Source organism: Malania oleifera, chromosome 6 (genome assembly GCF_029873635.1).
Source record: "Malania oleifera isolate guangnan ecotype guangnan chromosome 6, ASM2987363v1, whole genome shotgun sequence".
Classification (NCBI taxonomy): Eukaryota; Viridiplantae; Streptophyta; class Magnoliopsida; order Santalales; family Ximeniaceae; genus Malania; species Malania oleifera.
The window spans coordinates 24,987,952-25,001,606 of record NC_080422.1 but is presented as its reverse complement, the minus strand read 5'-3'; the positions used below and the strand labels follow the sequence as shown (position 1 = coordinate 25,001,606).

The window sequence follows — 13,655 nt, the reverse complement described above, 5'->3', positions numbered from 1 at the left end:
ATTATTGATATTACTACCGTACAAATTATGTAATATGCATGATTATGAAATCTTTGTCAATTTATTATATCATATAATTATTTTTCCTAATTATACTTAGCATCAGCTCTCCTCGATTTGGTGTACTAAATTTTTTTTAATAACTCTTAATTTATAGAATTCGCGCGTCATAAAATCAACATGATATCATGCATACATGCACTACAGTCGTCAAATACAACTTTTGACTATTTTTTTATAATTTTTATTGTTATTTGAATAAATAAAATTTTTAAATTTAAATTTAAATTTATATTAGTATTTGTATTTGAATTTTAAATATTTTTAAATAATTTTTGTTATCTGAACACATGTTATTTCTTCATTTTAATTGAATTTGTATTTAAATTCAAAATATTGAATGATTTACAAATTTTATAATAATTATGATTTCAGTTTATATATTCAAAAAAGTAATTATAAATTTTTATATAAAAATTCATGATTAAATAAAATTAGTATAAAAGGTTGTTTAATTTTTCTAATTATTAGTGAAGAATTCAAATTCGTCATTAATACCCTACTATTAATGACGAATTTTTAATTCGCCAATAATACCATACTAGTAGTGACGAATTTTTAATTCATCACTAATACCATACTAGTAGTCACGAATTTTTAATTCGTCAATAATACCACACTAATAATGACGAATATCTAAGTCATCACTATTACCCCTACTATTAGTGACGAATTTGAATTGAGTCGTTATACACTATATAGTGACAATGTCAAGGTTCTAATACCCTGATTTTTTGTAGTGAAAGGAGATGACACCCAAAAGTGTTATCGAGATTCGACAAATTGTCTACATCCTCGTCTTGATTAAGAAGCACAAGGATTACCACTATAATGTTCACTTAAACAGGTGAAACAGTACCTAAACAACCAGATCAATTAGTACAGGACTAATCTCAACTTTTACACACAATCCTTATCGGGCTGGATCACCACCCCCTCTAGCCATGCCTAGAATACAATAGTATTTTCTCAATCAACTAATATAGTGATTATACTTTCATGTAAAACAAATATGTACCCAATACGCAATCACATACACATCAATGATATGGATATAGTTTAAGTTCAATGATGCAAATAGTTGTACTACCAACACTCAATATTGTATAATCAGTGAAATGCTCAAGAGTGTTCAATACAGACAATATCTTAGAATTTAAGCAAAGTACAGTTCAATAGGAAATCAATATTCCAAAAATATCAATCAAATATTCAAACTAATTCAAGAATATTTTTTTTAATGAAATAAGCACACTACTAGTTTGAAAATATCTTCATGAAAATATCTTTACACAACAAAAATCAAAACTTTTAGACACTTGCAATAACAATACAAATATCTTAAATTTACTAGTTTATCCTAACACAAGATTTATAATATTAAAATCTGTAAAATAAACCTAAACTAAACTCCCCAAAAATAATATTACAATCAAACACACAAATGAGAGTTTCTAACAAAATCTAACAATCATAAACACTCTGAATATGCTCTCACAATCTCATAATGAATCAAGAAAATGAAAATTTGAGAGTATTAGAACGAAGAATATTTTTTTTAAAGAAAATTCTTGGCTAATGAAATTGTTAATTCATTCATAATCCTTGCAAATGAACCTGTATTTATATGTAAGGATAAAATTATAACCGTTTAAAATTTATTAAAAATTCTTTAAAAAATTTCTAATTATTTAAACACAACTAACCCAACTTAACCTGTACTTACCTTAATTAAAAAAATTTTAACCCAACGAGACTCGAATGACTAAACCGTGGTTCAGTCGCCCAAACAGACACAATAATAAAAGTCTTTAAAATCAATTCCGCAACCCAAGTTACAATTCGGTGGCCCGAATCAAAAATATTTCTTCGTAAATTCAAGTGCCCGATCAAAGGTTCAGTAACCCAAACTCGTGTATTCAGTCACCTAGGGCTCAATTTGAACTAAAAAGTTTGGTAGTCTGAGTTGGTGGAATGTCCTTTTCAGGTAACTTGGGCACCTGTGGAAGGTGTGCACAATTTTATTCAATAGCCTAAGTCAACTATTGACTTCTCAACAGTTCAAACGCCTGAGGAGTTTTGAACTCCTCCCATCAGTCGCCTAAGCTCTCTCAATTTCTCTAATAATATTCAATTTAAGTATATTTTTAAAACTCCTGTATTTTTTATGATATATGCAAAAGTGTTAGAACCTAAAGTCATACTATGGTCTTACTGAACTTACCATATATCGTATATACATGATATGCAAATAAAGGATACAAACCTTCCTTAGTTACTATTACAAACCCATATTACATAAATTGAATTGACAATACAATTTGAAATTTTCTAGGTCTTCATGTCTTACTTCAAGCATCATTCCTTGAAATGCTCATCTAAACCTACACAATTTAAGTGCAGTTACCCTATCATTTACCACTTCCTAAGTAGTGGTCTCATTCACCCGGAATTCTTCATATTTCCTTTCAAGTTCATCCCAAATATCCTGTGCACTTTTACATGTCATGATCTCAAGCAAAATATTAGAATTTAAAGTGCAATATAATAAATACATGACATGAAATCGCATGCAATAAATTTATATCATTTTCGTTAGCTAACATACAAATTTCTTTGATAATCACTTATTAGGACCTCCAATCCATTGATTTTATAATTATGCTCATTCTAATTTTTCAAGCGGTGTAATCAACACCACAAAACAGTGGAAAACTAGAAGATGACTGTCCCTCTCCGAATAGGGATACACCAAATTAAGTCATCTCAATCTTTAGAAAAAACATTTAAGTCAATGTCACGAAGCTCTGATACGAATTGTTGAATTTGATGTATTCCCAACATGGAAGTAAATTAAAAATTTAAAAATTTATCTATTAGGTTAAACTATCCAACAGTAAACACAAACTAGGATTTGTCTATGCAATTCCAAATATGCAAATAAATATAATGCACGAAAATTAAATCATGTGCAACATCTACAAATAATTGAGAATAACATACATATGCAGAAAATAAATTACTGAAATATAAAGTGTCCACATGATATGTTATCGAGATTCGGCTAATACTATCTACGTCCCTGCCTCAAGCTCACAAGTAAGAATTTTCATTACGACTCACTTAACAAGTAGAATAACACCATTTACAATCATATCAATTAACAGGACTGACATCAACCTACAACTACACCTTACCAAAATGGTATACTTAACTTTCCTAATCAAGTCGAAGTCAATCTGGAACTATTCAATAGGGCTAGTCTCCCTCTTTAAGCTCATGCCTGGAATACAATCAATTATAATATAAAATATGTACAAAATATAATACTTCTTAATCAAGAAAATTTGCACCAATAATAATCAATACAAACCATTCATGTAAGAATAGTAAGCTCAAAGGTGTATATGTGCAATCAACACTCAGAATAGTGATTATTTCAAATCAAGCACAAGAGTATATCTACAAAAAATCTCTAAAACTAAGTAATGATAAAATTTCAATCTCAGTTTAGGGTTTCAAAGATTCAAACCAATAAGAATTTAAAATAACTCAAAAATAGTTTTCTCAAAATCAAAGTTCAAGGAGATATCCATATCTGAGTTTATAAAAATATTTTTGCACACAAAAATTACAAATCCTAATGAGTCTTACAATGATAATGCAAATACCTACTTAACTAGATTTTTCCTAACCAAAAATTTATTAAATAAAATCAAGCGGAAAAATTTTTGCTTAACACTCAAACGAAAATCAAATGCAATCAACAAATGAGGGTTTTAGCACACTAAAACAATTAATTAACACTCACAAAGATTTGATTTCTCAAGAGTAGTAGAATATGAGTATATGAGGTTTGTATAGCAAAATTGGGCTTAAGATTTTTTAGAGGATTTTTGCTTAATCTCTTTTGTTAATTAGTCCATAATCCAAACAAATGAGCCCCTATACATAGAGAAGAAGGGCTAAATTTTGAACGTTACGAACATAGGGATAATTATTAAAATTGTTTTAAAATTGTTTAAGAAAATTAACCTCATTTAACCTTTCTTAACCATGGTAAAAATTAAAACATCTCGAGAGTTTTAAACACCTGATTCACAATTCGGTCGCCTAATCAAACACAATGAAAAAAGTTGATTTTTGAAGTTCGAGTGCTTTAATCATGGCTATGCTTGCTTACTAAAGGCGATTTTCATTTTGTCCATGGTTCGATCGCCTGATCCAGAGTTCGATTTACTGAACTCATGTTATTCGATAGCCCGAGACATTTTTGAAAGTTAAGTTAGAACTGCCAAGTTGGTGGAAAAAGTTATAATTGTGGTTGGGTTGACGGGGATGCTACGTTCCTTTTAGTTCGGTTGCCCAAAACCAAGTCAACACTCTGACAGGTCAATGGTTTGGTCGACTGAAGTATTTTGAACACAATAGTTCGATCGCCCAAAGTCTCACTGATTTTACCCTATAAATCTAGTTTTACTTCAATTAATTCCCCTTATAATATACGTGATTTTAGATACAATTTTATGTGTAAATGCAAGAACCTGTCTTTTCCAAGGTCAAGGATCTTTGACTAAGCCTAAAATACCTAATGTCGGTTGACCAAAGTCTTGTTTAAAGTCTCTCGATTTTCAGGTGATGTGTAGGGACCTAAGGTTGTTCTAAGGCTTTTGAGCTTTTAGTTCCTACTGCATGATATGCTTTCATTATTACAGATCTTTCCTATATTACTATTACAAACCCGAATAAAGCATAATATAAATTACAACAAAAATGAATCTTTGAAATCTTTAGTCTTTAAGTCTTCATATGTCATCAAGTGATCTTGCTAATGTGAACTGCACAAAAACTTGATAGACATTAAATACTTGATTATTTGTTATAATAAAAATAGAGTATGACTTATAAGATCAACATTGGTGCTCTCCTAACCGAGTCAGAACAATTCAAGACTATTCACAAGACTAATCTCCCTCTTCCGACAACACATTGGGAATACAATAGATGATCAATATTTGTGCAATGAAAATGTTTCTTACAATAAGCCTATATGTACCAATACAACCAACATAATTAATTGCACTTTAATATGATAGGAGTTATAAGCTCAATGAAGTTTATAAGACAACTTTCAATATAACACAAGTATAGCAATCAGTATGTAAGAGTGTTTGTGTAAGGATCTTTGAATCAAGATGAATATTTCAATCACAAAGTGGAATCTCAAAGACCTTGAACTCACAATCAAATATCCCAAAAATGATTTTCAAATATCAAGAACAAGAGATATTCACATATCTAGCTTATCAAAAGTATCTTACCAAAATCACAAGACAAGCTCTTGAATCTTGCAACAAGTATGCAAAGACTCACTAGCTCAAGAAATTTTTCCCAAAAGAAATTTATGAATTAAATCACAAAAGAAAACACTAGCTTGCTCTCAATAAAATCAATGCCAAATAAGTATGTGCAATGAGAGTGTAAGTTATAAGAAAGATGTATGAAAATATGCACAATCAATGAGAAATCAAACTCCTTCTCAAGTTGCAATTAGTTTGCAAGCGAAGAGTATAAACAATTATTCTCCACAAAATGATTTTTGAAATGAGAGTGTAAGAAGAATGAGCAATATGCTTAACGGATTGAAAAAAATATAAGCAATAGGAGTATAAAAATTTCAAAGAATTTTTGCTAATCAAAATATGCAAATTACCCACTAATCTTAGCAAATGAAGAGGTATATATGGATTTTGCTAAAAATATAACTATTAGGGATATAGGAGGTATTTTGAAAAAGTTTAATTAAATTTTTGACCCTAATTACCATAGTTAAACTTGATGAACTCGAGAGGTTCGGTCAGCTGACACTTAACGTCGGTTGACCAAACAGACATAGGGATTTTGAATTTGATTTCGAGGTTCAATTGGCTGTGCACAGTACCAGTCGGCTGAGTTAAGAGATTTTTCAAAGCTACGTGGTTTTGGTTGCTCGATGAGTGGTTCGGTATGTCAAGATGTGAACTTCAGTCGACCGAAGTCAATTTGAACTAACAGTTCGATCGACTAAGGAAGGTGAGGAAGGTCACATCTCAGCTTCTGTCGACCGTGGACGATATGCTTTAATCATGTTCGGTCGACTGAGGCATGGTCAAACTATTAACCTTTAACCTATTTGGTCAACTAAGACATTTATAATTCTAAGTGTTCAATCACCCGAGTCTACTCAAAAATGGCATTTATGTCATGTTTGGTCTCAGTGCTATTTCAACGCTGGTGAAAAAGCATGTGGCATTCAAGTTTGAAGGTCATGGTTCCTATTGGACATTCTATGACCTCTTCAGCATATAATTCTTATCATGCATGAGATACTGTTATTACAAACCATAATATAAAAATCAAATGCAATTTACAATTGAAATGAACATGTCTTCTTTCTTTCTTGCTCTTCTACGTGGAATTCACCTGAAATGCATAATCTTTAAGTCCATTAGGCTTCCATTTTCTCATATCTTATGTCTGTGCTGAGACGTAAACCTATTGACACACTAAGTGCACACATAAAATACAGATGTTTTTTCAACATCGAAATAGGGATCGAACTCAAAAAGTCAACATTCTTAATGCTTAATTCATGCTTAAATGTGAAAATTTAAAGTTAAGCATACTCTGTCCATTGCACAAGTTTGAGCTTGAGGGCATTAATCTTATACTATGTATCATATAATCCTAAACACATTTTGGAGCTTTATTGCTTGATCATACTCAAGGACTTTCATAACTCATCCCCATGTCAAATAATTTAGTCACCACTTGATGCTCACAATGTACTAGTGAATCCCTTTCAATCATAAGCATTGATCATTTCTAAATCTATCAGTGCTTACTAGAATCCCTTCATGATCAATTTAGAAGCATTTAATAAGAGATTCAAGATCATCAAAAAGTCAAAGCAAATATGTGCTTAATCAGCGATAAATCTCTTGGCTACTTATAATATAAAATGTCCTCCTTTCCATAGGAAAACTTTACCAAACATCAATCATATTTGGTAAAGAATTATCCTTTCATAATTTTGTATCCTTGTTCAAAGTTGTAAACATAATTTAGGATATCCTTCTATTTGTAGTAAATTAGGGAAAATTGTCTTCTATCACTAAGAGCATTGTTCAAGAAAACTTCATGTATTCCTAATGCTCATTGCCAAAATAGTTAGGACATACTTATCATGTTTTATCCACAATAATGGAAATAGTGTGATCTCTTTGATAAATGTCGACTTATAATTACTTTGGAATTACCTCAAAATTGAAAAATGGCTCTCGTGCTATACTTATAAGCATCCCTTGCTAATGATTTATCACTTGGATGCTAATCAGGGTAGTAACACCAAAGAAATTCAAAGATAAGCTATCTTAACAAAGGACAAATCAGCTTCGTATCTAAAAATTCACCTTGTTAAGCTGATTGTTAAACAAAAGCTTCATAGTGCTTGATAGAATGCTCAGCAAAATTCAATCTTCATTTGCTTCATTATGTATTCTGTTCTAGACATAGAGTTGCTAGCTTTCCACATTTTTTTAGAATGAACATCTTTAAAGGAAAATATAAAATCAGCCACAAAAATTTTACCATGGCCTGTTTTCAAAAAATGAGGCCCATAACCATTTTAAAAAATCAGCCCAGCTCCCGTTTTTTAAAATTCTCGGCCCCTAAATGTTTCAAGCCAGCCCATCTTTAAAACCCATCGAACCCTCATTTGACAGAATCAAGCCCAACTGTGTTTTTAACTAAAAACCGGCCCATGCCCCGACACGTGCCATTCATCACGTGCTCAACCCTACTCAGGTTCACCCCTGAGTTCACCCGAGTCCACACGGCCTACTATGGGTGACTCGCATGAGTTAACCTGGGTACCAATCTCAAAGTAAAGACTCGTCTTCGTCTTCCACCTCCTACCTCAAACCCTAACCAGAGAACTCAAACAACTCACCACATAGAGAACATCAACAGCACCACACAAAGATCATTAACCAGATCAATATCAAAACACCCACACACATCACAACCTTCAAAAATCAAAAACAAAAAAAAAAAAGAATAAAAAGGAAAAAGGAAGGAAACTTATCTCTCCGAGTGCATGGTCGAAATCCAAAGAGATCGCCCCAAGCAACACATTGACTTTCCTATGAAACTCCCCGGGGTGCTCGCCGCTAGTATTGGCCTCGCCGAAGACCCCCCAGCTACCCTGATCCGACCAATAGAACTTGAGAGGAGGGGAGTTGCCAGTAAACTTAGGGTTTCAGGTTCAAACGTCGCATAGAGGATTCTGCATAGACAAAACCGAGAGAGAAGAAGTGAGAGAGAGGGCGAAAGAAATTTGGAAAGTAGAGGGGAAGAGCTAGGGTTGCTTGCTGATTTTCGCAGAAAATGAAGAGATGGGGGGAGACAGAGAAGAAGACGGTTTTCGCAGCCTCGGGGAATGGGAGACCGTCGAGTACGTGGTCGAGTCCGCCGATGGTGATGGCGAGGCAGCGATTGACTGTGATCGCTGGATGCGGTGAGTTGAGATGGTGTGACGGTAGTGGTCGTGGCGGTGGAGGCCGGGAATCGTGGCTGTTGATTCGCGTCCGAGGAAATGAATGGCGATGCAGATGTTGCTGCAACTCTGGCTAGCCCGGCGCCACCGCTGGAGTGGAATTTCTCCCATGTGCTTAGTGAAAGGACGGCCGGGAAGGAGGTTCAAGAAGTTGATATTATTTCTGCAATTGAGTTTGATAAAACTGGTGATTGTCTTGCTACTATGGTCGTGGGGAACCAAGAGAAAGGGACATGAGAAAAGGGCGAGAGAGAAAAAAAGAGTGTCTGGAGAAGAGGTATGAAAAATTAACATAATGGAAAAAAAAAAATGGTTTTTGTATGTTTGACTACTAGACCAATGGGACTTTGACATGTGGCGCACCAATTCTTTGTTATGTTCTAGATGTTAGGTTGCTTTAGTGATTTGTTACCACTCTGTCAATAAATCCCTATTATTAAGGATTAGTTGTTTGATTGAATTAGTCTTACCACGATATTAGGAACTGTTAAATGTGGGCTGTTATTTTTTCTGTTTTTCAAGCTTTGCTGTGTAAGGCTATAAGATAGTTAAGTTAACTCTTCAATTTAGTGAACTGAGATTTCTTCTAAAATTTCCTTTTTATCAGTTTCAACTTCATAGGCTTTCCTGATTCTTAACATTTGGTATCAGAGCCAAGTTACGGGGTCTAGTTAAAATTAGAAGCAGCAGTCTTCTACGTGTGTAGTGATTGAAGTACGATGACAGAAAGTTCTTTTGTGCAGCCAGCAGTTCCAAAATTTGATGGACATTATGATCATTGGGCGATGCTCATGGAAAACTTCTTGCGTTCTAAGGAGTACTGGGGCTTGGTGGAAAATGGGATTCCTGTAGCAGCAGAAGGTCTCACAGATGCTCAAAGGAAGAACCTTGAAGATCAGAAGTTGAAAGATTTGAAAGCAAAAAACTATCTATTTCAAGCAATAGATCGTTTGATCTTGGAGACAATCCTCAACAAAGACACAGCAAAGAACATATGGGATTCTTTGAAGCAAAAGTGTCAAGGTACAACATGAGTAAAGCGTGCTCACTTGCAAGCTCTCCGGAAGGAGTTTGAAATTCTTCACATGAAGGCAGGAGAATCTGTGAATGAGTATTTTGCTTGGAATCTTACCATAGCCAACAAGATGAAAGCAAATGGTGAGGGCAAAGGAGATGTTGCTGTAGTTGAAAAGATTTTGAGATCCATGACTCCAAAGTTTGATTATGTTGTGTGTTCCATTGAGGAGTCTAAGAATATAGACACCTTAACCATTGATGAGTTGCAAAGCAGCCTGCTTGTGCATGAACAACGCATGAGTTCTAATGTGGAAGAAGAACACGCTTTAAAGATTACTCATGGAGATCAATTTGGAGGAAGGGGTCGAGGACGTGGAAGCTTTAGAGGAAGAGGAAGGGGACGAGGTAGACAAAGCTTCGACAAGGCCACAATGGAGTGCTATTACTGTCATAAGCTTGGGCATTTTCAATGGGAATGTCCAAGCAAGGAAAAGGAAGCCAACTATGCTCAAACTCAAGAAGAGATGTTACTAATGGCTTGTGATGATATGATTAAGGCCAATGGAGAAGATATGTGGTTCCTTGACCGAGATGCAGCAATCATATGTGTGGAAAGAAGGAATGCTTCTCAGACTTTGATGGAAGTTTCAGAATTTCTGTGAAGCTGGACAACAATTCAAGTATGGTTGTAATGGGAAAGGGCAATGTACGGCTACAAGTTAATGGAAGAGCACATATTATCATAGGAGTATTCTATGTGCCGGAGCTAAAGAACAACTTACTAACTATTGGGCAATTACAAGAAAAGGGGCTTAACATTCTGTTTCAAGGTAAAAAGTGTAAAGTGTTTCATCCTGAGAAAGGCTTAATAATGGAGATGAAGATGGCTTCGAATCGAATGTTCATACTGCATGCTATATCTCGACCTATAGCATCTACTTGTTTTAACACAATCACGGAAGATATGGTGCAACTTTGGCATTATAGATATGGACACTTGAGCTTTAAGGGCTTAAAGACTCTTCAGCAGAAGACGATGGTGAATGGTTTACCACAGTTTAAGTCTCCCTCAAGGCTATGTAAGGCTTGTTTAGTAGGGAAGCAACAAAGGTTCTCATTTCCAAGGACAAGCACCTGGAGAGCTTCACAAATTATTCAATTAGTGCATGCTGATATTTGTGGACCAATCAAGCCCATCTCAAATGGCAAGAAGAGGTATTTAATTACTTTCACTGATGACTTTAGTAGAAAAACATGAGTTTATTTTTTGATGGAAAAATCAGAAGCTTTAGCTATTTTTAAGAGTTTTAAGATACATGTTGAGAAGGAGACAAACTCGTTCATTAGAGTATTATGTACTGATCGAGGAGGAGAGTTTACATCACAAGAGTTCATCAATTTTTGTGATGTAAATGGCATACAAAGACAATTTACAGCCGCCTACACACCACAACAGAATGGAGTTGCAGAACGGAAGAATAGAACTATTATGAATATGGTTCGTAGTATGATTTTCGAAAAGCAATTTCTGAAAACTTTCTAGCCTGAAGCAGTCAATTGGACAGTACACGTCTTAAATCGAAGTCCAACAGTGGCAGTGAAAAATAAGACCCCAGAAGAAGCTTGGAGCGGAGTTAAGCCTTCAGTTGAGCATTTTAGAGTTTTTGGATGTATCTCCCATGTTCATGTGCCTAACAGTAAAAGAACTAAGCTGGATGATAAAAGCTTGAGTTGTGTTTTGTTGGGAGTTAGTGAGGCACCAAGGCTTATAGGCTTTATGATCCAGTTTCACAAAGAATCATAATAAGTAGGGATGTTGTATTCGAAGAAGACAAGAATTGGGATTGGGACAAGAAATATGAAGAATCCATTGTGTGTGACTTGGAATGGGGTGATCTTGAGGAGGAAGCAGCTATGTTTAATGATAATGAAGAGGGGAGCGAATATGAATTTGACCCTAAAGCTAATGTAGACGCAGCTGAAGAGAATTTTTCCTTAGATTCCTTGATCGAAGAAAGCTCTCCTAGCTCGAATGAAGGGAGGAATAGGAGACCACCAATCTGGATAAGAGATTATGAAACAGGAGAAGGCATTTCTGAAGAAGATAATGAAGCTTATTTGGCCATGTTTGCAACTACTGATCCTATTCATTTTGAAGATGCTGTGAAGAGTAAGAAATGGAGGAGAGCCATGGATTTAGAAATGGAAGCAATAAACAACAATGATACGTGGGAATTGACGGAGTTACCTACGGGAGCAAAAAAGGTTGGAGTATAATGGATTTATAAGACCATGTTTAATGAAAATGGAGAAGTAGACAAATACAAGGCTAGGCTTGTAGCGAAGGGGTATACTCAGCAACATGGGGTAGACTATACTGAAGTATTTGCACCTGTGGCACGCATGGAGACAATTTGATTGGTGATAGCACTTGCAGCTCAAAGAGGATGGACTATCTACCAATTAGATGTGAAATCTGCATTTTTACATAGTAAGTTGAATGAAGTGGTTTTTGTGGAGCAGCCTTGTGGTTATGTGCAAAAGGGAAATGAACAGAAGGTTTACAAGTTAAAAAGTCACTTTATGGGCTTAAGCAAGCACCCCATGTTTGGTACAGCAGTATAGAGGCCTATTTCATGAAAGAAGGCTTTGAGAAGTGTGACTACGAGCATACTTTGGTCATCAAGACAAGCAAAGAAGGCAAAGTATTAATTGTAAGTCTCTACGTTGATGATCTCATTTTTACTGGAAATGATGAATTAATGTTTGCAGAGTTTAAAAATTCCATGAAGCATGAGTTTGACATGACAGATCTTGGTAAGATGAGGTATTTCCTTGGTCTTGAAGTCTTGCAAAGATCTGATGGTGTTTTTATCAGTCAAAAGAAGTATGCTTAGGAGGTGCTGCAATAGTTTGGAATGGACAAAAGTAATTCTGTACATAATCCTATTATTTCTGGCTTTAAGCTTGTGAAGGATGAAGGTGAAGTTAAGGTGGACAAGACCTACTATAAACAGATTGTGGGTAGTCTCATGTATCTGACAGCTACTCGACCTGACATGATATTTGTGGTGAGTCTTATCACTAGATATATGGAGAATCCTACTGAGCTTCATTTACAGGCAGCAAAAAGGGTGCTGAGATATTTGAAAGGTACAACTGGGTTTGGAATTTTCTATAAGAAGGGAGGAGATAATGAACTTGTGGCATACACTAATAGTAATTATACTGGAGATTCGGAGGACAGAAAGAGTGCTTCAGGCTATGTGTTTTTGCAGAGTTCAGGAGCAGCATCCTGGTCATCAAGAAAACAACCAGTAGTAAGTCTATCTACCACAAAGGTAGAGTTTATTGTTGCAGCTTCATGTGCATGCCAAGCAGTATGGTTGAAAAGGATGTTGGGAAAGCTAGGCCAGAATCAAGGCAAGTCAACTATTATTCGTTGTGATAGTAGTTCTGCAATCAAACTCTTAATGAACCTAGTAATGCATGGTCGTAGTAAGCACATAGATGTATGTTTCCATTTTCTTCGAGAGCTCACAAAGGTTGGTATAGTGGAGCTGGTGCATTGTGGGACACAAGAACAGTTGGCTGATGTGATGACTAAACCACTAAAGCTGGATGTTTTCTTGAACCTGCGAGGGCTATTAGGAGTTTGTTCTGAGATGGATATAAACTGAGTGCTTGAAGCATTCAGTTTAAGGGAGGAATTGTTATGTTTGTTATTCTAGACGTTAGGTTGCTTTAGTGGTTTGTTACCACTCTGTTAATAAATCCCTATTGTTAAGGGTTAGTTGTTTGATTGAATTAGTCTTACCACGATATTCGGAACTGTTAAACGTGGGCTGTTATTTTTTCTGTTTTTCAAGCTTTGCTGTGTAAGGCTATAGTCAAGTTAACTCTTCAATTTAGTGAACTAAGATTTCTTCCAAAATTTCCTTTTATCAGTTTCAGTTTCATAGGCTTTCCTGATTCTTAACAT

General features: G+C 35.0%; 1 protein-coding gene and 1 long non-coding RNA gene across 2 annotated transcripts; one reads left to right on the top strand and one right to left on the bottom strand.

Annotated features, from left to right (window-relative positions):
• Positions 1-7,558: 7,558 nt before the first annotated feature.
• Positions 7,559-8,919, bottom strand: LOC131157777 (uncharacterized). Its single transcript, XR_009137318.1, has 2 exons — positions 8,549-8,919; positions 7,559-8,386 (listed from the first exon to the last, which is right to left on the bottom strand). It is a non-coding gene; the product is annotated as an uncharacterized LOC131157777 (long non-coding RNA).
• Positions 8,920-12,591: 3,672 nt separating this feature from the next.
• Positions 12,592-13,353, top strand: LOC131158512 (secreted RxLR effector protein 161-like). Its single transcript, XM_058113382.1, has one exon. The coding sequence runs from the start codon at positions 12,592-12,594 to the stop codon at positions 13,351-13,353; it is 762 nt and encodes a 253-aa protein (XP_057969365.1).
• The last annotated feature ends 302 nt before the right edge of the window (positions 13,354-13,655 follow it).

Excerpts from the sequence above, each read along its gene's own strand:
- LOC131158512 (XM_058113382.1), top strand. The coding sequence starts at position 12,592 with ATGGACAAAAGTAATTCTGTACATAATCCTATTATTTCTGGCTTTAAG.